Raw genomic sequence first — 21464 nt, 5'->3', positions numbered from 1 at the left:
GCAGAGAAGTTTTCTATCCTTTGTTGTATTTTCTATTGAAACACGAAAGGTAGCCTACATATCAATTAATTGCAACTTTAACTAGGGTGACCAAACGTCCTGTTTTCAAGTCCTGTCCTGGCTCTAATATAACAATTTTATATCCATAAAGAGGGGGCATACTTTAAATGCATTGAAATTAATAAGGAATCTTTGAGTAAACTTTGAGTACCATTTCAGTATCTCATTGCTGGGCCGAGTGTCCTGGTTTTCGGTAATCAAATTATGGTCACCCATATTACAACTCACAATAATGTCTTTATATCTTGCAAAAGTCTTTATTTATTCATTCATTTAGTTTCTTATCTTAAACTTTATCTTATAATTAAATATTGAAACAAACTTTTTTTGGACAAATGTATAAGCCATCAATATTTCTGGTCTGTTATCACAAAATAAGACATTTTAAATGTGTACTCTTAAAGGTCCCATGGCATGGCATTTTTCTATTATTTTATAGTGTTTTCTGAGGTGTACTTATATTATTAGTATGATTTTTACATCATAAAATGTCATAATTTAGAAATAAAAGGCATTTTTTCTATACTGCTGTTTGCCCTGTGGCTGAATGCCCTGCTTCAAGAGGTGTGTCTGCTGTGAGACTTCAGTAAAAACGCCCACTGTTGTGATTGGCTGACATCTTTGCATTTTAAATGAGCGGAGGGGGCGTGGTTTAACGAGGCACGAGCAGGCACGAGTCTGCCAGAGAGACGGATGGACCTGTGTTCACTTCTCATCAGTTCTCTCAGCATGTCTCAGTTCAGGGTGAACTGTTGTAGTTACTAGCATATACTTCAGGTTATTAGTTTATTTCTAGTCGGAGGGGCTGTCACTCATGTCAGAAAGTTAGTAACTTTAGTAAATTATGGATCAGCGCTGACTCGAGACGCGAACCGTTTAGAACGATTCAGTCCGATTTGGTGAACTGGTTCGGTTCACTAAAAAGAACCGATTCAAAAGAATGATTCGTTCGCGAACCGGACATCACGGAGACGAAGCGATTGCTAACAAAGTTATTTATAGTAACTACTGAGTTATGAGAGCGCTGTCAGTCAGCGCGAGTTTATTGTGTTTGTATCTGAGAGTTCTGAATAAACGCGAGTCCCAGTCACACCGAGTCCTCTTCATCATTATTCTACCAACTTTGTAACACATGCAATGTACCATTACAGCGAGATGAACGAGTTAGTAAGTGTTGAGTATAGCATTATTTCTAGATATGTTCCAATCATATGAATAGCGTCATTGACGCGCATTGAGTAACGTTACACAGCGCAAACAAAGACACAACAGCTGTAATCGAATGTAATCCAATTTATTGTGGGGAAAGCTGGCTAGCCTAGCCGGATACCCTCACGCTTACCCTCCTTCTGCTTAATCTCACGCCGCGTTTGGTGCCTCCGCTGTGGGCCAGATGCAGTACTGGGGGTCGGGGATGTTGGAGGCCGAGCTTCGGCGTGCGTGAAGTTTATCTCTAAAGATGTGACTGCTGATGTTAAACAGAAAAGACTGTATGCACATTTTAGAACAGATAGACGCGACAAGGACGTACAAAAACACTGACTCACAAGATAGAAAACACGAAAACACCGTTCTGTCGGGAGAGAGAGAAGCCGCTGCGTGTCCACAAATAATAAATAATAAGCTACACATAAGAAATCAATGATCACAGATCAGAAGGAACTGAAGAAAGACTTCTGTTTTCATTTGTACATCCAAACACTGAGAAACTGCCAGTGTTCACTCGTTCACAAGTAAAGTTAATGATCTGGAGTGTTTGCATGGGTGTGGCAGATTCTCTGGGCGGAGGAAAGGGAGGTAACCGTTCCTGCTTGGACGTCAAACCAGGAGACTTCAGGATTGGCTCGTCTGGCCTGTCATTTTCTCAAAGGCAGAGAGAGACAGCCAGAACTCGGTTTTACACCGACCAACATTTCTATCCACTTGGGGACAATATTCAGGCTAGGGGAACTCATATTAATGTTGAAATACCTCATAAAATGAAAATTTCATGCCATGGGACCTTTAATCTCACCAATGCTTTATTTGTTTGATCAAAACGGTAATATTGTGAAATATTATTACAATTTAAAATCTATATATTTTTTCTATTTGAATATATTTTATAATGTAATGTATTCCTGTGATGCAAAGCTGAATTTTCAGCATCATTACTCCAGTCTTCAGTGTCACGTCCGTCAGAAATCATTCTAATATGCTGATTTGATACTCAATAACTTTTTTTTTATAGCAAACATATTTCAAATGTCTTTTCCGCTTCTATTTTCTCTGCTACACTCAAGGCTCCAGGAATCACTTGTAAGCTTGTAAGAGGCTCTGATCTAGAATCTTGTACTTGTGCCATACAATGCATCCAAAAAACATCTGTCACTCATTCAGCAGGGAATGAGGGGAAAAAAACTATTTAAGACATGTTTGCCAGATAAATTTGCAAATCAAGTCAGCAGTGTGAAACTTTTTTAGACATGTATTTGAGAAAACTAAGCTTATTAGTTGATCTTTATGGAAGGAGAGTATTGACCATCCATTCTGCCCTGATGCTGGGGAGCCGAAGCGGCCTCGCTGGAGTACCTTGCCATCTTGTGATCCCAATTTGGCAAGCATGGAGTCCGCATGCCGAACATCTGCGAGGATGGCCCTGCTCCACACCACTAATAGCACACCAGCAGTTCTGATACATTTAGAAGAGAGGGAGAAATGCAGGCAAAGTCCCTTAATGGAGTTTTGAAAGCTCTGGACGGACAGGCTGATATTCATATTTCTTAAGGGTTTCAAACATTGTGTTGCATTAAGTCAAGCTTTCGTGTTTTCCTTTTTTTTTTATAAATACATTGTATTGTGCTCAGCCCCTTTTAACCTGGACTTTTCGGAAAACAAAATACTTTGTTGTGTTGTTGCTTATATTATTTTGTGGCTATTGCACCACCTTGTGAATATATCAAGTGTTGCATGCCTTATTTACATAAGAGGACACATTCAATCGTTACACTGTCACACACACACACACACACACACACGCACGCACGCACGCACGCACGCACACACACACACACACACACACACACACACACACACACACACACACACACACACACACACACACACACACACACACACACACACACACACACACACACACACTTTGCCCTCTGAGCACTTTTAAAAAAATCTATTTTGTCTAGTGTTGACATGTGGTCTGATTCCAGAGGCTGTAAAAACAAGAACTACCAGGGTGCTTAATTCACTTATATTTCTCTACCATTTTAATATGAACAAGGTGCAGCTGATAGCACCTAAGGAAGTTATTTGGCTTTTCCTTTCAGCTATATCTCAGCAATCACAGTTATGGAGAACAGCAGTGAAAGAGCTATTCTGGAGTGTCAGACTGGATTGGTATTTGTCTGAGCCTTGGTTAGAAATTTAAAGCAAATGCAGGCTTATGTTAATAACTAAGGCACCTTCATTAAAACTGAAGGAAACAAAGTACATCTCAAAAACATAGTTGACAGCTCAACTAATGCTGCTGGCAGGGTGTTTGCTTATTTGTAGACACAGTCAAGTCAAGTCACCTTTATTTAAATAGCACGGTATACAATACAGATTGTTTCAAAGCAGCTTCAGTGATAACAGAAAAGTATGCGTTTTGGCTGTTGTTCAGCTGAAGTCAGTTCAGTGTTTATTCCATTGTAAAGGACATCAATTATTAGTTAATTTAATCTTTAAACCAGTTCTGCAGATTCAGATCAATTCTCACACAACAGCATCAGTACAGTCAGATCAATATTGTTGAATATGAAGTGCCCCCAAACAAGCAAGCCTCTAAGTGAGGCAAGGAACCTGAATTCCATCAGGTGAAAGAATGGAGAGAAAAAAAAACACCTTTGGATAAACCAGGCTCATTCGGGGTGCCAGTTCTTCTCTGGCCAACAAATGAACACGGTATCATTATGATTCAGGCTGCATCACAAGTCAAATTCAGATCGGGATCGGTAGCATTCAAATATTCCTCCAGTTCCTTTTGCTTGAAGATCGGATTCATCGCGGCCAGTCAACAATCTCTGAGCGGCTAAATATGTGGAGAAAAGGGGACATGTGAATCCAAACGTGTGCCCATATGGCAGATGGTTAATAATAAAATAATTCTTAAGGTCTGCAGAGACACACTAGCCGCACAGCTGCAAATTTCCCCACTCAGCTGAGCGTTCAGGCTATCCGAGTATCAGAGTAAAATAGTTTATCTGACCACCCTCAGGCAGAGAGTGTATCATCAGATCTCAAAAGTACCTAGCTCAGCACTGTGTGTACAGTAAACAGATGACATATTTGATAGAGATGGAAGAAGAAAAAAAAGGTCTACATGGAATCGATAACCCTCTACTTTTTTCAGAGCTTATATAAGACTATTTAAAAGTCTGGGGTCAGTAAGATTTTTGATGTTTTTGCAAAAAGCCTCTTCTGCTCTCTTGAAATACAGTAAAAACTGTAATATAGTGGAATATTTCTATTTTAATATATTTCAAAATGTAATTTATTCCTGTGTTGTCAAAGCTGAATTTTCAGCGTCATTACTCCAGTCTTCAGATCCTTCAGAAATCATTTTATGCTGATTTGGTGCTCAAGAAACATTTCTTATTATAATCAGTTTTGAAAACAGCTGTGCTGCTTAATATTGTTGTGAAAACCTCAATACATTTTGTTCAGGATTCTTTGATGAGAACAGCATTTATGTGAAACAGAATTGTTTTGTTTCATTATAAATGCATTTTCTGTCACTTTTGATCAGTTTGCACCCTTGCTGAATAAAATAATGAATTTCTTAAAGACTTATTGACCCCAAACTTTAAACTGTAGTGGATGTCTCTCTAGAGTTCAACGAGAGAGGTACTTCAGTTTATATTTGTGGGTCGGGGTCAGGAGAGTTGCGGTTATCCACAGTTCTGTTGCAAACTGGCATGTTCCAACATGTAGACAGAGGAAGGAAGGAAGCTTACCTGGGGGTCCCTTGAGATTATCAGTATGTGCCTTTTAATGGTACGGCAGCATAGAGGGATGCTTCAGCGTTTCATCCTCTTCCCTTTTCAGTCTCTCTGGAGGTCTGAGTGGTGGTGTTGAGGAGGACAGCGACAGTTTGAGAATAAGCCATGGTGACATCCCACCTTGAATAAGAGTGCAGGAGTCAAACACATCCACACCCACACATCTAAATCTACTATATGCATATCTGCTTGCTATGAACCAAAAAAGTTTAACCAAAAAAATATTTATCTAAAGAATACATAAAAGCATGTAAATGCATTGTAAGAGCATGATTCTTATTTTCACAAGCCGCCACAGATGCTTTCGATAGAGCTTGTGTTGAACCCGAAATATTCCTTAAGGAGCCACAATGTTTCTGCCAGTATCCTCAGCTTGTAGCATTGTAATGGAAAACTTTGATGCTATCTTGAAGGGATTTCCCCATTACATTATTATCACACTCCCATGCTCTCTCAGACCTTTGACAACGTTTGACTGATAGTCCTCTTTACTGTGATTACTTGATGTATTTTTCAGTTTATGAACAATCACAATAGGGAAGGGACATTCTTTTGTGTTGATACGTCCCATCTGAGTGTCAGATTGTGTGGGATCTGTGAGCATTTCTACCTCAGATTGATGCAGAAAGATAAAGAACTGTGATAATCCTCTCAGAACAAGTGTAAAGCGGTGTCGATGAGTCCTCGAGACGTGGCCCATTTTTCTGCATGGTGTGCATGAGGGATAAGCTGCTTAGGAAAAGATACTGCCAGTCAGTTGTTTAATGAAGTTAAGAATTGATACAATAAATATAACGGGTTTGATAGCCTGCCAAAGAAATACCATAGATGTAGAGTTGAACAGCTGCCCACGAGAGCCGAACTAATGGAGCGTAATGCTGCATGGCACTTTCTGGCTCAACTGTTTAGACTGGCTGTTTAAAAGTCTCCGCCATTTACTCAGAAGATTTTGATATGTTAGGTAAAAGGAAGACTAGCGCTCTGTTCTAAAACCTAGTGAGCTGCATATAGAGGCAGTATTTTATTTAAGACATAATATTTAATAATGAAACTATTTCAAACAATATGTGTCTGCTATGTATTTTTTTATGTATTGACATGTTACTGTCAAAATCAAATGCAAGTCGAGTTGCAACGCCTGTTTTCAGCTAATTTTAAAGGTAGTCTGCATGAATCCATTGTAGCAATCCCAGACTACACATTTTAAGAGATATGACTTCTGTTTTCTGTTTATATGTGAGAAAAAAAAATGTTTACCGGCTCTGTAAAACAACTGAATAAATGAACAACGGCTGCTCAGGTGTGTTTGATCTCTGAAAAGTCGACATGAAATGGAAGTTTCGATCACCTTTCCTTTCCTTTCTTGTCCTTTTGAAATGGATTCTCGAAAAAGAAAAAAAAAATGTAGGGCGGGATTTGATTTTGTCCATCAGGATTTGATGGGATCATTGTGGTTTGCTATTGCTGTGATGTTGTGAGGAATATAGGCCGTATTGCTGTAAATAACAATCATGGCTTATGAGGAATAATTTGCTTATTCTCTGTTGTTTTGCTTTATTTACAGATGTTTAATTCAATCATACGTCATACTCTGTGGTACATCCAGGTACAAGAACACACACACTCTTCAAAAATGGTGCTTTTATTCTCTTGACAAACTAAAAGTTGTAAAAAGACATTAGATATAGTATAGAATGAAAGATATAGATTCTGCTGCATGTTAGCTTATTATTTTGCACAAGAACATTATCTATTTAAGTCCATGTCATACTAGCAATAAACTATGCTTAACCACTTGTCGAGAGTGAGTTCGCAAAACACCAAATTATTGAACTATGTTGCTAACAATGAAACTTGCTAACATAGTTGACTTGGGCTGTGTTCACACTGCAGGGCTTAATGCTCAATTCCGATTTTTTGAAAAAATTCGCTTTTTTTGCAAGGCCGTTCACATTTCCAATTAAATGCGACCTTTTGTGATCTCCTGTGTGAACGTGAAATGACCCAGAAGTGACCCGCATGCGCAGAAGAGAACTCAACGGTCAACGACGTCACTTGTTGTTTACGGAAGTAGCCAAATATGGGTGTCAGCATTGGAGTTCGTTTAGCTTTATTAAAGTTATTTTCGCAACGGAGCCAGCACCATTACAACCTTCTCATGTTAAGAAGAAAATTAAAAAAGAGGAGGAGAGCAAGGTTTTTGGCCATGGCGTTTTGTGGAGCAGTGGTAGCAACGTCGGTACAGAGAAACATGTGTGTGCGGAGTCGCAGCCAGGAGTGGTGAGATACTGATGTGAGTGGCTTTACTGATACCGAATTCGTCAGTAACTTCAGAATGACCAGATCCACCTTCAATTATGTTTGCGAGCGCCTTCAACTAACTTTGTCACGGGAAGAGACACGTCTGCGGCGGCCCATAACAGTGCAGAAACGCGTTGGAGTTGGAGTGTATTGGCTAGCAACAGGTGCGTACTTCTTCTTTTATTGGCGGTTAGCAACTATTTCTTGTGCATTACCGCCACCACTGGACTGGAGTAAGGAACGGGAGTTACAATGATGACGTTTGTCGCGTATCAACGACGTGCGGGTCGGATACATGTGACCTGGCAGTTCAGACTGAAGACGCATTTCAAAAGATCGGATATGTATCGGATTTGGACCACATACCCAAGTGGCCTGGGTCGCATTTGAAAAGATCGGATCTGTGTCGTTCAGGCTGCGTTCACACTGCAGGCTGAAATGACCCAATTCCGATTTTTTTGCCCTTATGCGACCTGTATCTGATCTTTTCATGACAGTCTGAATGACACAGATCCGATCTTTTCAAATGCGACCCAGGCCACTTGGGTATGTGGTCCAAATCCGATACATATCCGATCTTTTGAAATGCGTCTTCAGTCTGAACTGCCAGGTCACATGTATCCGACCCGCACGTCGTTGATACGCGACAAACGTCATCATTGTAACTCCCGTTCCTTACTCCAGTCCAGTGGTGGCGGTAATGCACAAAAAATAGTTGCTAACCGCCAATAAAAGAAGAAGTACGCACCTGTTGCTAGCCAATACACTCCAACTCCAACGCGTTTCTGCACTGTTATGGGCCGCCGCAGACGTGTCTCTTCCCGTGACAAAGTTAGTTGAAGGCGCTCGCAAACATAATTGAAGGTGGATCTGGTCATTCTGAAGTTACTGACGAATTCGGTATCAGTAAAGCCACTCACATCAGTATCCCACTACTCCTGGCTGCGACTCCGCACACACACACGTTTCTCTGTACCGACGTTGCTACCACTGCTCCACAAAACGCCATGGCCAAAAACCTTGCTCTCCTCCTCTTTTTTAATTTCTTCTTAACATGAGAAGGTTGTAATGGTGCTGGCTCCGTTGCGAAAATAACTTTAATAAAGCTAAACGAACTCCAATGCTGACACCCATATTTGGCTACTTCCGTAAACAACAAGTGACGTCGTTGACCGTTGAGTACTCTTCTGCGCATGCGGGTCACTTCTGGGTCATTTCACGTTCACACAGGAGGTCGCATTTAATTGGAAATGTGAACGGCCTTGCAAAAAAATCGCATTTTTTCAAAAAATCGGAATTGAGCATTAAGCCCTGCAGTGTGAACACAGCCTCAGACTGTCATGAAAAGATCAGATACAGGTCGCATAAGGGCAAAAAAATCGGAATTGGGTCGTTTCAGCCTGCAGTGTGAACGCAGCCTAACAATGCTTTTGGAAAACGCACCCCAGATTGTAAACATGTAAATTACATTGTTTACATGTAAATTAATGTAAGATTGTATACATGAATTTAACATTGAGATTTATTTAGCAATATACCTTTTAGATATATCTCTTGGGTTAATGGTTAAATCACCATCCTGTCAATCAAAGTACCCCCTTTTACTGGGACCAGGGAACGGCTCATACATTTTACACTCTCAAGCACTTTGATCCTTACAAATTTCTTATGAGGCAGTTAGCTCAAACCCTTCAAACACCAGTGCTGAATTTAAACTTTTTTTATATTTAGAGTCTCTCCCTCAACTCACATCCTGCATGTTAAGAAACTGAAGTTCCCTGGATAATTGAAGAACAGCCAAGAGTGGAATCTGTCAGGTGCCTTCTTTAAATGAGAGGCTTTGGGTTTTTCTTCATCGTTGTGCAGAAATTCAGGGCAGGAAGAGAAAGATAGTAAATGCGCATGAAACTGAGTGGAAGGGGAAAGAAACAAAGCAATTTAGAGGGGAAATAGTAGCCGAGGACAGTTAATGGCCAGACATTAAGCCCAATTAAGTTGGGTGTTAGTGGAAAGGGAAGATTTATGCAAATGCTTTGCAGTCAGGCGTTTCTCCAATAAAGGTTGCGGCTGAAAGCTTGTGTGTTAGTGGTTCACTGTGAAATGGTTTAAAAGGCAAGCAAATATTGTTTGTCACAACAAAATTATCCTCTCCACCTCTAGACTGCTATGTGACTGTACTTTCAGCAAATTCATTAAATTCAGGTTAGCTTTTGCAAATGGAGATTTGTTTATCCAAAAGTAGGCATTCTATATTTACACAGGAATTTTTTTATGATGATATATTTACATTTGGGGAGAATAAATGCTTTCAATCCCATACAGTAAAAAAAAAAAAAAAATTGCATTTGGCAATGTATATTAAACTAAATATATTTATACTGTCCAAAATATGTTTTAAAAAAATAGATTTTCTTGCCTCTCAAAGTACATTTTATATACACGTTTTAATATATTTTAGAATTTAAAGCTGCAGTCCTTAACTTTTTGCGCTCTAGCGGTTTTGTGCTTAGCGGTCTTGCGAAAGAACATTGCAGCCGGAACTACTTCTCTCTGTTTATGTCTATGGCGAATCACGCAGGGACTGTGGTCCTCCGCAGCGGTTCCTACCAGACTGGTCTGAAATAGGCCCAATATAAACACTTATTATAAGTGTACCATAATGATTCAGGGTAAGACAAAAACACGGTTTGGAAAATGGATTCATGTTGTACATTCTCATTATATAATTTTTTGTCAATCTTGAACACAAAAAAGTTACGGACAGCAGCTTTATAGGTTTAAATAAAATCAATTTATTAAAAAAAATGTACCTTAAAAGTGCAGTTAGCGAAAACACTGTTGAAAGTGGATTAGACCGAGCACCACAATACACTTGCAGCCAATCAGCAGTAGGGGGCATATACACTCATGATGGGGGAGGAGAGCGATGCTGCGTCCCAATTCGCCTACTTGTACTACGCCCTAAAAATATGTAGTCTTTTTTTGTCAAGAAAAAATACATACTTTTGAGTGTGGAGCAGAAGAGTAGGGGACATACTATCACATCAAAAATAGCGTCTTTAACGGTTTCTCTGCTCTCTGTCGCTTATTTACCCGGCTCCTGTCACGTAAACTGACCTGTCAATCATCTTGTCACAGTAAACATCCTCCATATTTCATTTAATTTCATTTCCTACTGTATCGAAGAGAAATGCAGTAACATGTTCTGCCAGTCATGGGTCTTTCATGCAGAGACTCTCCTCATATGAATACATAACTGCATTTAAAAGTTAATGGCCAAACGGATCTTTATAAAGGCTCACGTTGCAGATGAAATATAAGATGGATAACATTAAATAAATATCAGCTTAAATGTTGATTATTAGTCACTCAAACCCTTGTATCTAAGCCTCTGAACCGTCGGGCGTTCACATCCACCATGTTTAGTAGTTTTTTTAACACTTTTTTATTTGTGTTTGTAGTTTTGAACTTAATCCTCCTTCAAAGTGCAATGGATTGTGGGGAATATTAGCTGTTATAGTGTGCATGGATCCACATCTACCAGAAAATCTACCAGAAATAGTAGACCATCCGGGGACTTCTGGCATGCTCTTTTCAACATACTATGCTTTGGGACACACATATTTTAATCTTACATACTATTTAGGATGGATAGCATGGACCTTGGGACGCAGGGTACGTGAGCAAATAACAATAGTATTTCATATGGAAGGTGCAACAAATATCACTTTATATAAAAAATGTGTAAAGGAAAACCTTTAAAAAAAAAACCCACATTAAACTACAGTAAGAAGAAGTCAAATTAAATCCAAATTTCAGTTGACAGCTAAATAAATGCTTTATGAAAGTATCGCTCTGACACTATCTAGCTGTCAGAAAAACTGGAATGATTTTCCAAATGCGTGATTTACTAATGAAACTAAAACGTAATGAATATAGTTCATCCAAGAAAGCTTAAGTAAACATACGAAAATACATAAATAATTCTCTAAATGTCACGCACAAGAACGTTTTGATTATTGATATATACTGACAAACTGATCTTTTTTTTAATTAATTTATTGGTTTGTCAAGACTAAATAAGAATTAAAAATACAAAAATATATACCTACTTTGTTCTTGACACATTTTTTTTTCTGCTTCGGACAGATAGCTTCGTTTGGAAGCCATATGTCAAGACGCATGTAATTGTCATGCCGCAAGCGTGATGTCCCAGTCCAAAACTGTTATTAAATAAATGGAAGTCATTAGGGAAAAAAAAAGATTTCCACATGGCTTCACTATAAAGTTGAATGCGAATTTATATTTGCAAAAATATGCTTATAGTGATATGCTATAATATTTGATAGCAGTCAAGTTCACACCTAGTTTGTGTATAGAGATGACTGATGTTGTGCCGAATTCTGTGGCCCACTAATTATGTGACCCTAGTATGTGCTGTATTGAGCTTGTTCGACCTACTTCTAATCCCAATCCTAATCCTAACCCTCCTGTCATTACAGCGCCTAGGGTCACAGAATTAGTGGGTGACAGAATTCAGCACTTCACTGGCACTGTGGCTGAGAGACATTATAAAAGAGAAAAGGTCACTGGAAAAAGATAATGATCAGGCAAGAGCTTTAGGCCCCATGTTAATATTAGGAAAGCTTTCCAGTGCTGGAGAGAACTAAGCAGTAAGGCCTGAAAACGGACGCTGAGGTTGCGTTGTTTCTCCTCCATACATGAGTAACATTGGTTTTGCTATGTTTCACAGAAACAAGATATGCTTTTGTCATAATTCTATAACTATAGGAGCAGCCAAGACAGTTTTAAGTGTCATAGTTTGTCTAGAGCTGGTGAGGTGCTGGTGACTTACAACAAACTCTGGCTTTTATACACCGATCAGGCATACCATTATGACCACCTTCCTAATATTTTGTTGGTCTCCCATGGGCATCCTGACAGATCTGCGGCTATGCAGCCCCATACACAACAAACTGCGATGCACTGTGCATTCTGACTAGCCTGACAAGCCAGACCCACATCAAGATGTTGGGTCTGGGAACACACCATTGGCAGGGGCTACAACCAACCAGAGAAACGAAGAAGGGGAAGCGGAGCTAGTTGATAGATTAAACCTTCACCATATCCGGTCGGCAAAACTCTGAACACATCGTCCTTTTTTAAGAATGACTTCAGTGACGTTCTTTGTTCTTTTTTCAAAGAAAAGCTTAACTCCAAGTCTTCCAGAGTTGCGGCCAAAGCCGATTCGAAAGACCGCTGTTCGCCAGCTTCTTTGTTTCCAAGTAGCATGCGGAACCACCACAACTCTATGTCATAATGTTAAGTTTGGTTTTTTCAGAGATTTGCTAGACGCCCTCGCTGCAAATTATATTTGCTGCCGCTAGGGTGCGTCTAGATTTCTAGGCTACATTCTGACACCTTTCTATCAGAACCAGCACTAACTTCTTGAGCAATTTGAGCTACGGTAGCTCATCTGTTTGTTCGGACTACACTGGCCAGCCTTCGCTCCCCACGTGCATTAATGAGCCTTGGCTGCCCATGACCGCCGGTTCACCACTGTTCCTTCCTTGGACCACTTTTGATAGTTACTAACCACTGCAGACCGGGAACACCCCACAAGAGCTGCAGTTTTGGAGATGCTCTGACCCAGTCGTCTAGCCATCACAATTTGGCCCTTGTCAAACTCACTCAAATCCTTACACATCAACTTTGAGGACAAAATGTTCACTTGCTGCCTAATATATCCCACCCACTAACAGGTGCTGAGATGAAGAGATAATCATTGTTATACCAGTCATAATGTTATGCCTGATTAGTGTACACTCTTGTGTACTGTATGTTCATGTTTTGTTCTTCCTTGTAATTTTTTTGTCATCTTTGCTTAATTTTTACATAAAGCATTATTTTACTTTGCTTCAGCTATGATAAAGAGACATCCACTCCTGCATTGCATGTTCATACATTTTGGGGGCGAAGCAATGTGTTTGTTTGGGTTGATTTCAAATTTCAAATTTTTTTCTCAGAAATTGATTACTGTGCAGCACTGTTTACAACAGATATTTAGGATATTTGAAAGATATTTTGGCCAAAAAAAAAAAAAAACTCTATAATTGAATTTTTTATTTTTTTTTGCTGTGTGGGATCTAATAGACAAAGACTTCTTTTGACAAAAATATTTAGATTTACATTAAAAAAAATAATAATCTGAATGCCCATATTTCATCAGACAGGGGCAGTTGTGCACCTGGAGGATTTATATAGCACACTAGGCTGGATGGCTGTTTCTGGGAACAGACAAATGTTGGACTGTTTACCTTTGCTGACTTTGGGCGAGGTGTAACAAGAGAAAATGGTCAATCAATCAGAGGCGCTCTGGGCACTGGGCTCTAAAGCAGAGAAATGAGGCAGAGGAGACTGTGCCAGCAGCCATTTCCACTGCTGTATGATGGGAAAGCTTCCATTGCCCTCCTAAAAATCATTTGTGAACACAAAGTAGACCATCCCTTGAAAGTCGATGTTTCAGAGCAAAAATGTGGAACGAGAGGTATTTGCTATCTTTTCTTTCTATGCAGTCCCCCTGGTTTTCTATTGGATTGGATTAGAGCACCTATGGAAACTTAAACATGTCAATAAACAGGACTGAATCGATTGTTGCTGGACCTCTGTCTCCACTGACCCTTCTCACATTAATAGCTCATGTCAGTCAAAAAGGCAGTTTGCACATCATCATGCTGAAAACCTGGCTTTGATGCTGACTAAAATGACTTCTTTAAATGTCATATTTAACATTTTGTACGGTGGCTGAGAGAGCTCAATGCACTGCTACTGAGAAAAACACATGCAAGTAGAAAAAACATCAGCAAATTAGGAAAATATCTTCATTAGTTTGACAACACATGTGCAACCAAATACAGAAACGTGCCGCAAATAGCACAGACCACTATGGAAATATTTCAAGGGGACCCCAACAAGTGACAAACCTGGCTGGGAATGCTTATTGTTCAATGTCCACTTGTCAATGGAGTTGATGACCTGAAAAGTGAGTTTTTTTATGTTTATTTTAATATCCTGATCATTTGTGCATTGTCAAAACTGATGAATGTGTTTTCTTAATTTGCTGGTGTTTTCTCTATTTGTATGTGTTTTCTTCATTGCACTCTCTCAGTCACTGTGATTTTTACCTTTTTAAAATCTTGTGTAATCCAATGATAGAACACTTAAAAAGGTCAAAATTACAGTGAAATTAGGTTGCATCAATGTATTTGACACACTTATGTGTGTATGTGTACTAAACAGTATGGCTATGGTGGTGTTTGTGTGTTTTCTATTAGCAGTCTGATTATATAAAATGATGTTTATATCCGTGTTCTTTTATCCCTTTTGACCAGCGTCTGCTTGTGAAAACACTGGCTGTCTCCAGCCTTAATTACAGCTGTATGGTGTGCGGCGTCCACAGCTGCAGCTGGCAATTACTGCACGCCCATATTGCTCGAAGAGCCCTGCTTTGATTCAGCATGGAGCCAGCTGAGATCAGACTCCACATGCAGGCTGCTAAATGAACAGTCATGTGTTACATACAAGTGTGGCCCCTAACAGTCCCTTCTCATCAGAACAAGCCTCGCTGCTGGAGAAATTTGGTTGATTTATAACAATAATTTTTAATGCCAGTCACTCTGATGAAAAGCATGAATTTCTTTGCAGGCTGGTTTATGCTGGGTAGGTAGGTACTAGTCTAGTTGATTGATCACCATAATTATGCTGTTCACAAGTAAAACTTATGAATTTCGCAGAATTTCTATGCTGTCTGTTCAATACAATGAAAATAATGGTGCTATCAAGCCAAAATTTTAAATGTAATCTGTCTCTCACACAAAGCTATTGCATGAATTAAAATGTAGTGCTTGGGTTGTACACATTACACTTATGAATAGTGTTTTATTAATATTTTTGAATTAGCTTTTATTTGTATATGCTACAGTATAAATATCAGTATTTTCTTTGCTCTCAGATACAGATACTAATTGTACCTAGTGTAGTGTAGTGTAGTGTATTGAAGTATATTATAAAACAGTATGTAATAATAACAACATATTCAGTGTATATTAAAATCATAAATGGGTGCTGCTTTATTAAGACAATACTTGTTCTCGATATTACCTCCCCTACGCCTACTCCTAATCCTTTATTCCCACTGTTAAATATAATTTTTTTCTTAATTTATATTTAAAATAAACACTGTTCCAAGCTGATGTAAGAAAGAAGAGTTAAATGATATCGCCACCCTTCCACGTGTCACGGGTGGCTGTATATAGAGCGCATGAAGACGAAGAATGCAAGGAAATAGTCTTTTAATTCAATAATCCACAGGATACAGGGCAGAAACACAGGGTAGTGGAACACGGCGCCAGGTGCAGAGGAACCCGGATGATGACCCAGAGACCAGCCAGGAAGTAAGCCCATGGCGGCATCAAGGGAGGGAGGAGCTGTGGTGGAGAATCCCTCAATGATACCATGGTGACGAATGATGGAGATGGAGGAGTCCCAGGTGGAATGGAGGAGACAGAGACTCAGGGTGACACCAGCAATCCGGAGGGCCGAGGTGGAACTGCAGGCTCGGCAGGTCAGGGCGAAGCCGGAGGGAGCAAGGACCATGGCAACGCTGAAGGGAAGGAGGACCTTGACGGAGCAAAGAGATGGAGCCAGAAGAGCCAGAGGAGAGGAAACTGTGGTGTAGTTGGGTTGATGCCTGACAACGGTGGGGTTGGAGGGACGAGGGAGTCAGGTGGAGCTGAGGGAACGTGGAGCCAAGAAGACGCTGAAGGATCTGAGGGTCGAGGTGGAGTCAAGGGCTCGGAGGAGTGACGTGAAGCCTGGTAATCCTCTTGTCAGGACAGAGCTGGTGACTGGAAACTCAAATGCACATTCATGCAGCACAGTGGGGTGGATGGATAAGTAGGGGAGATGGAGGGGTTCAGCGAAGATGGGGCTGACGCACTGGTTGGCTTTGGTAAAGGAGGTGGGAGAGGAAGCCTGGGTGGGGACTCTGGAGACTCGGAACTGGACGGTACCAACTGAGATATAGGAGAACCCGCGGAGTGTCTTCATCAGCCGGGCAGATGGTAAAAGCCAATCCATTAAATGCCAGCACCCACTCCACAATTAAAATCTTCCTTTGGACCGTCCACTGGGAAGTGTGCCTTGGACCGCTCGCTAGGGCTGGTGTAAAAGAAAACACAGAGCATGTGGTCTGGATAGTGAGTCTGGCACACCAGGTTGATGAAGTCCAGGGTATGGTCCTCCATTGGACAGTTCCTCTGCTCCAAGCAAAGTAGTTGAACGACAGGTAAATCCATGAGGGGAAGGAAAAAAAAGAAATCAAAAGGGGAGAAAAAAAATATGGTCATTGCGGTTATTTCGGTCCGGTCTTCTGTCAATGGTGGCTGCATATAGAGCGCACAAAGGTGAAGAATGCAAGGAAATAGTCTTTTAATTCAATAATCCACTGGATACAGGGCAAAAACACCATTTCCATTTCACAGAGACAAGACCGGACAAAGAACTGAACAAAACAGGGAGTATATACGTATACACAGACTAAATTAGATAATTAATGAAAGACAGGTGAACAGAATGATTAATCAAACACTAGAAAATCGGGACAAATTACAGGGCACACAGGTAACCAGGAACAGAACTAAAATGAATTTATTTTTACTTCACTTTCAGTAATTTTACTACAACTTAAACCGTTCACTTTAATTATATAGACAAAAGCCTTACAGGTTTGGAATGATATGAGGTTGAATAAATGAGGACAGACTTTTAATTTTCCAGCATCCAAAACACAACATATGCTGGAGACCAGAGCCATACTGGATTTTTCAGCAATTTCAAGAGTCTGTCTAACATTTATTTCTTTCTTTGTCTGTGCTTTCAGTTAATCCAACAAATCAAGCATTGTTTTTATTTGTTGGAGGGGTTACATGGGTTACATGTCATTTAAAGATTGGAACCAAAAATCTTCAGAAGTAAAGGTCAGAAAGAATTGGGCACTCAGGACTGATGTGAAGAGAAATTATTTTATAAAATGTTTTTATTGTGTCTGCAGGTTTCCCCCCCTGTATTTTAAGGTACTGGACAGTCACTTAGAGTTCTTTTTTATCCACCTGTGCTTTTTGTTGATCCATTCCCTCCTGACATTTATTTGTCAGTGGTTTTGTCTTTTATTCTTGAGTATTTCATTACGGAGTCCTGCGCGTCAGGCTGCATAGTACCTGAATAATAGTCTTTTTGTCACTTTTGCTTGAAGAGAGACAGGCACAATAAATAACAATTGCTTGCTTTTATATGTATTTATTCATTTTTAGTGGTTGTGGTTTATGGAAGGATATTAAGTCCATTTCAAAAGTTATTGCTTTTGATTTAGTCTACTCTTATCAATATTTCCCATGTGGAGCAATTATTTTGATGTGAGGATTTCATTGTGTTGGCAGATATGTTTCTGAGGATGTGGACAATTCATTTTCCTCTTGTTTGAGGAACAAACACATTGCATGATAATGTAGTACGGATTGTAGAACTGTCTTACGCTCTCGTCAAAATGAATCTGACAGGAATGAGACAGAGAAAACATTGGCTGTTATGCCACCAAATACAAATGTCCACTGACAGAATGATACATTGTAAAACTTTTAATTAATGTCTGTTTTGGCGTTTCTTGTGAGCTGGAAATGCCTCACAACTTTTAATGTTTAAAATGGCCTTTTCCACAATTAATCATAAGCATCTTAAAAGGCATATCTTTGGGGGGATCCCTTTGAGGGATCAAAAGGTTCATTTGAAAGTATTAAATCTTATAAAAACAAAGGTTATGGCTTCCAAAGATTGTAGCTTGTTTGTTGTTTTGGCCTACCCGATGCCAGAGTATGACATTTTTAATTAATCATTTGTGTTTTTTCATAGGTCTACACAAGATATGGGAAATGCTATACTTTCAACGGCAACAAAACAACCTCCAGGAAGACAAAGCAAGGAGGAATGGGAAACGGGCTGGAGATTATGCTGGATATCCAGCAGGATGAATATCTGCCTATCTGGAAAGAGACAAGTGAGTTATATTGCCACACAGAGATGATTTCTGGTCCGAAAGTTGCAAAGTCATCCCATATTTTCTGGTTCTCAGAAGTGTGTCTGCACAAGCTGTTAAGATAAACATGTTTAAATTCAAGGTTTATTTGTGATGTTGTTTTTCCCATTTGTATTGATAGGGGGATATGTGAGGCTTATCTTTGCATTCCCATTCATATTGCCTGTTCTGCTCTCTTACCTCAGTTGTTCTTGTTTTTTCATTTTTTTTTTTCAGATGAAACATCTTTAGAGGCAGGAATCCGTGTTCAGATCCACAGTCAGGATGAGCCACCCTACATCCATCAGCTGGGTTTTGGAGTCTCTCCGGGATTCCAGACCTTTGTATCCTGTCAAGAGCAAAGGGTATAACCCTTCCCTTGAATCATTCTCAAACCTTTCAGGCCAAGTACCACCTATGATAAAATCAGAGCTTCAAAGTACAGTTCCATATAGTCACATTTGTATTCCCCCTATTGCATTTTTTTTTTTTTTTGACAAATTGTTGTGCAGCTCTTGCCATACAACATTTCCAAAAAAAAAAAAAAAAAAAACGCTTGCTTGTTATATTGTGAATATAGTGAAGAAATAAATAAAAAGTAAGCATGTAAGCAAGCAAGTAGCATAGGAGGATTTCTTTTGCAAGTGTGAAACACATAGAGTTGAGAAAGTGACTGACAGTTGAAGGGCCATCATGCTTGCAAAGTTGAACCACACATAATGCATGTATTAGCAGGTCCGGATTTACTTATTTGTGACATAAGCATGGATGAATTTTGGAGGAGAGATTCCATTTCCAAGCCCTACTGCACCTAGTGTTGGCCCCGAGTCCACCTTGTCAAATCAGAGTCAAATTCAAGTATTAAGCATTTGAGTTTGAGTGGGAGACGTTTATTAATGTCTTGTCACCTTAATATTATGTTGTTAGTTATTGTCAGAGTCGTTGTCAAGATCGAGTACAGGTCCACCCGAGTGCATCCGAGTCCTTGTTCATTCATAACTGCAGTCTGAGTCCAAGTACACCAACTTTAACTGTACCTACTGTATCTTTGTGTCATATGACATTATGTATTTTAATCAGGAGGATGGAGCATGTTGAACTGCCAATACTAATAAATTATAGTCCTAACAGACTATAACCCTCACACCCTGATGAAGGCTTGACACCGTAACGCGTAGGTGTCACCTGTTTTTAAATGAATACTGCCATGATATATTAAAGGCTTTTTAATTCTTTCTACATTACCAGAGTGCCTTGGAAATTCTTCTATTTTTTGAGATAAGTCATTTTATTTTAAATAAAAAACATTCCATATTGTAATGTCAATCGTAGTGTACAAAAATAGTGCGTGGGACTTGTTTTTATCCATCGGTTGTTGACTGAATGAAGTCAGATCTGAATGCAAGCTTGCAGTCGATGTGAGGAAGGCATCAACAATGCTATATGATTGGAGATGTCCAGTATAAGTCACCATAGAGAAGACATTTCACTGGAAGATAAAGTTATGACATCTTGTTTAAAAATTACGAGGTCAAAAAAACAAAACATGCATTGATGAATCTTTCACAATTACATCAATAACATGCATTTAGAAAATAGTTAGGGTGGAGTGACTTCAAAAGTACTTTTGTACTACAAACGCAAAATTTTGTAGTCCAGTAGGCCTATATTTTGGAATATCTTAAAGGGGTAATGAATTGAGAAATCAACTTTCCTTTGAGCCTTTGATATATAATAGTTCATCGTGATATAAGAATATCCTGTAAGTTTCAGAGCTGAAAATGTCATTATTAGTCAAAGAAAAGCTTTTATAGACACCAGGCCCAGAAAACGAGAGATCTCAGAATATGTCGACCACTGACGTGACGTCATAGAATGCGGAAGCACCGCCTCAAGCCCGCCCACCGACTCATGGAGCTAAATGGGTCACGCTACCGAGCAACAAACATGCCGGTTCCAGCTCACGTGTGTAAGACATTTCGCGTTTGTTCGCTTCATTTCACCGCAGAATCGATTGTAAGCAAGATAGAGGTTGAAACTGGATTTGCAGACATATTAAGATTAAAACACAATGCTGTGCCTTCTATATTGGATCCGACAGGAGTGGTGCAAATCTTATCCAATCCTAGCCGTTGGCATTTACTTCCAAGTCTTCAGTGTGGAATGCCCATCAAAACCGAGTGTGTCTTGAGAGAGCCTCAAAACCAAGGCAGAAAATGGCCTATTACTTATTCATTATGATGTTTTTGAATGTAAAAAAACATTAGTTGACCTCAGACAACAGTATAAAATAATTTTAAAAGCCAGTTCATGACCCCTTTAAAACTCAGATCTGTCTAAAAGCGCCTGAAACTCCTCTGTCAGACTGGTACATGATCAATGTCATTCTTAGAAATGAGTGCTGAATGCAGTATTTCTGCTTCAAAGGCAGGCCACTCATTAAGCCTTCTGAAAATCGAGCCACATACAAATAAAATCGTACTCTTTTATCAATCACTTCAGGTTTTTATGCTCTCTAAAATTGTGGCGCAGCTGGAAAACGCTGCTTATTTGCATACTTAATTTGCATTTACTCGTTCTCTCTCTGTTTCTGTCTCTCTCCTACAATTGCAATCTCTCTCTGTCTGTCTCCCTCTCACTTTATCTTCCTTGTTCTTCTCATTGCTCTCCCTCTCTGTGTGCAGTTGACCTACCTGCCCCAGCCTTGGGGGAACTGCCGCTCCACCAGTGAGCAGATGATCCCGGGTTACGATACCTACAGTATCAGCGCCTGCCGCCTGCGCTGCGAGACTCTAGAGGTTCTGCGTGAGTGCAACTGCAGGATGGTGCACATGCCGGGTAACGCTACACCGCTGCATTCATTTCCCACTCAACCTAATCAGCGAGCTAATGTATTCTGCTAATTGCTAAAATACTAAATGAATAAACTCTTCTCATCT

The 21464-nt window shown here is 39.7% G+C and overlaps 1 protein-coding gene across 1 annotated transcript in view; it reads left to right on the top strand.

Moving 5' to 3' along the window:
• The window catches only part of asic4a (acid-sensing (proton-gated) ion channel family member 4a), a 138147-nt gene that overhangs the window by 104856 nt on the left and 11827 nt on the right, over positions 1–21464 (top strand). The window contains exons 2-4 of the mRNA XM_079821095.1: positions 18363–18507; positions 18763–18890; positions 21210–21363. Coding sequence (XP_079677221.1) covers positions 18363–18507; positions 18763–18890; positions 21210–21363 — 427 coding nt within the window. The remainder of the gene's footprint in view (positions 1–18362; positions 18508–18762; positions 18891–21209; positions 21364–21464) is intronic.

Source organism: Gobio gobio (genome assembly GCF_949357685.1).
Source record: "Gobio gobio genome assembly, chromosome: 7".
NCBI classification, from domain to species: Eukaryota; Metazoa; Chordata; class Actinopteri; order Cypriniformes; family Gobionidae; genus Gobio; species Gobio gobio.
This window is presented reverse-complemented; position numbering and strand designations above follow the sequence as displayed.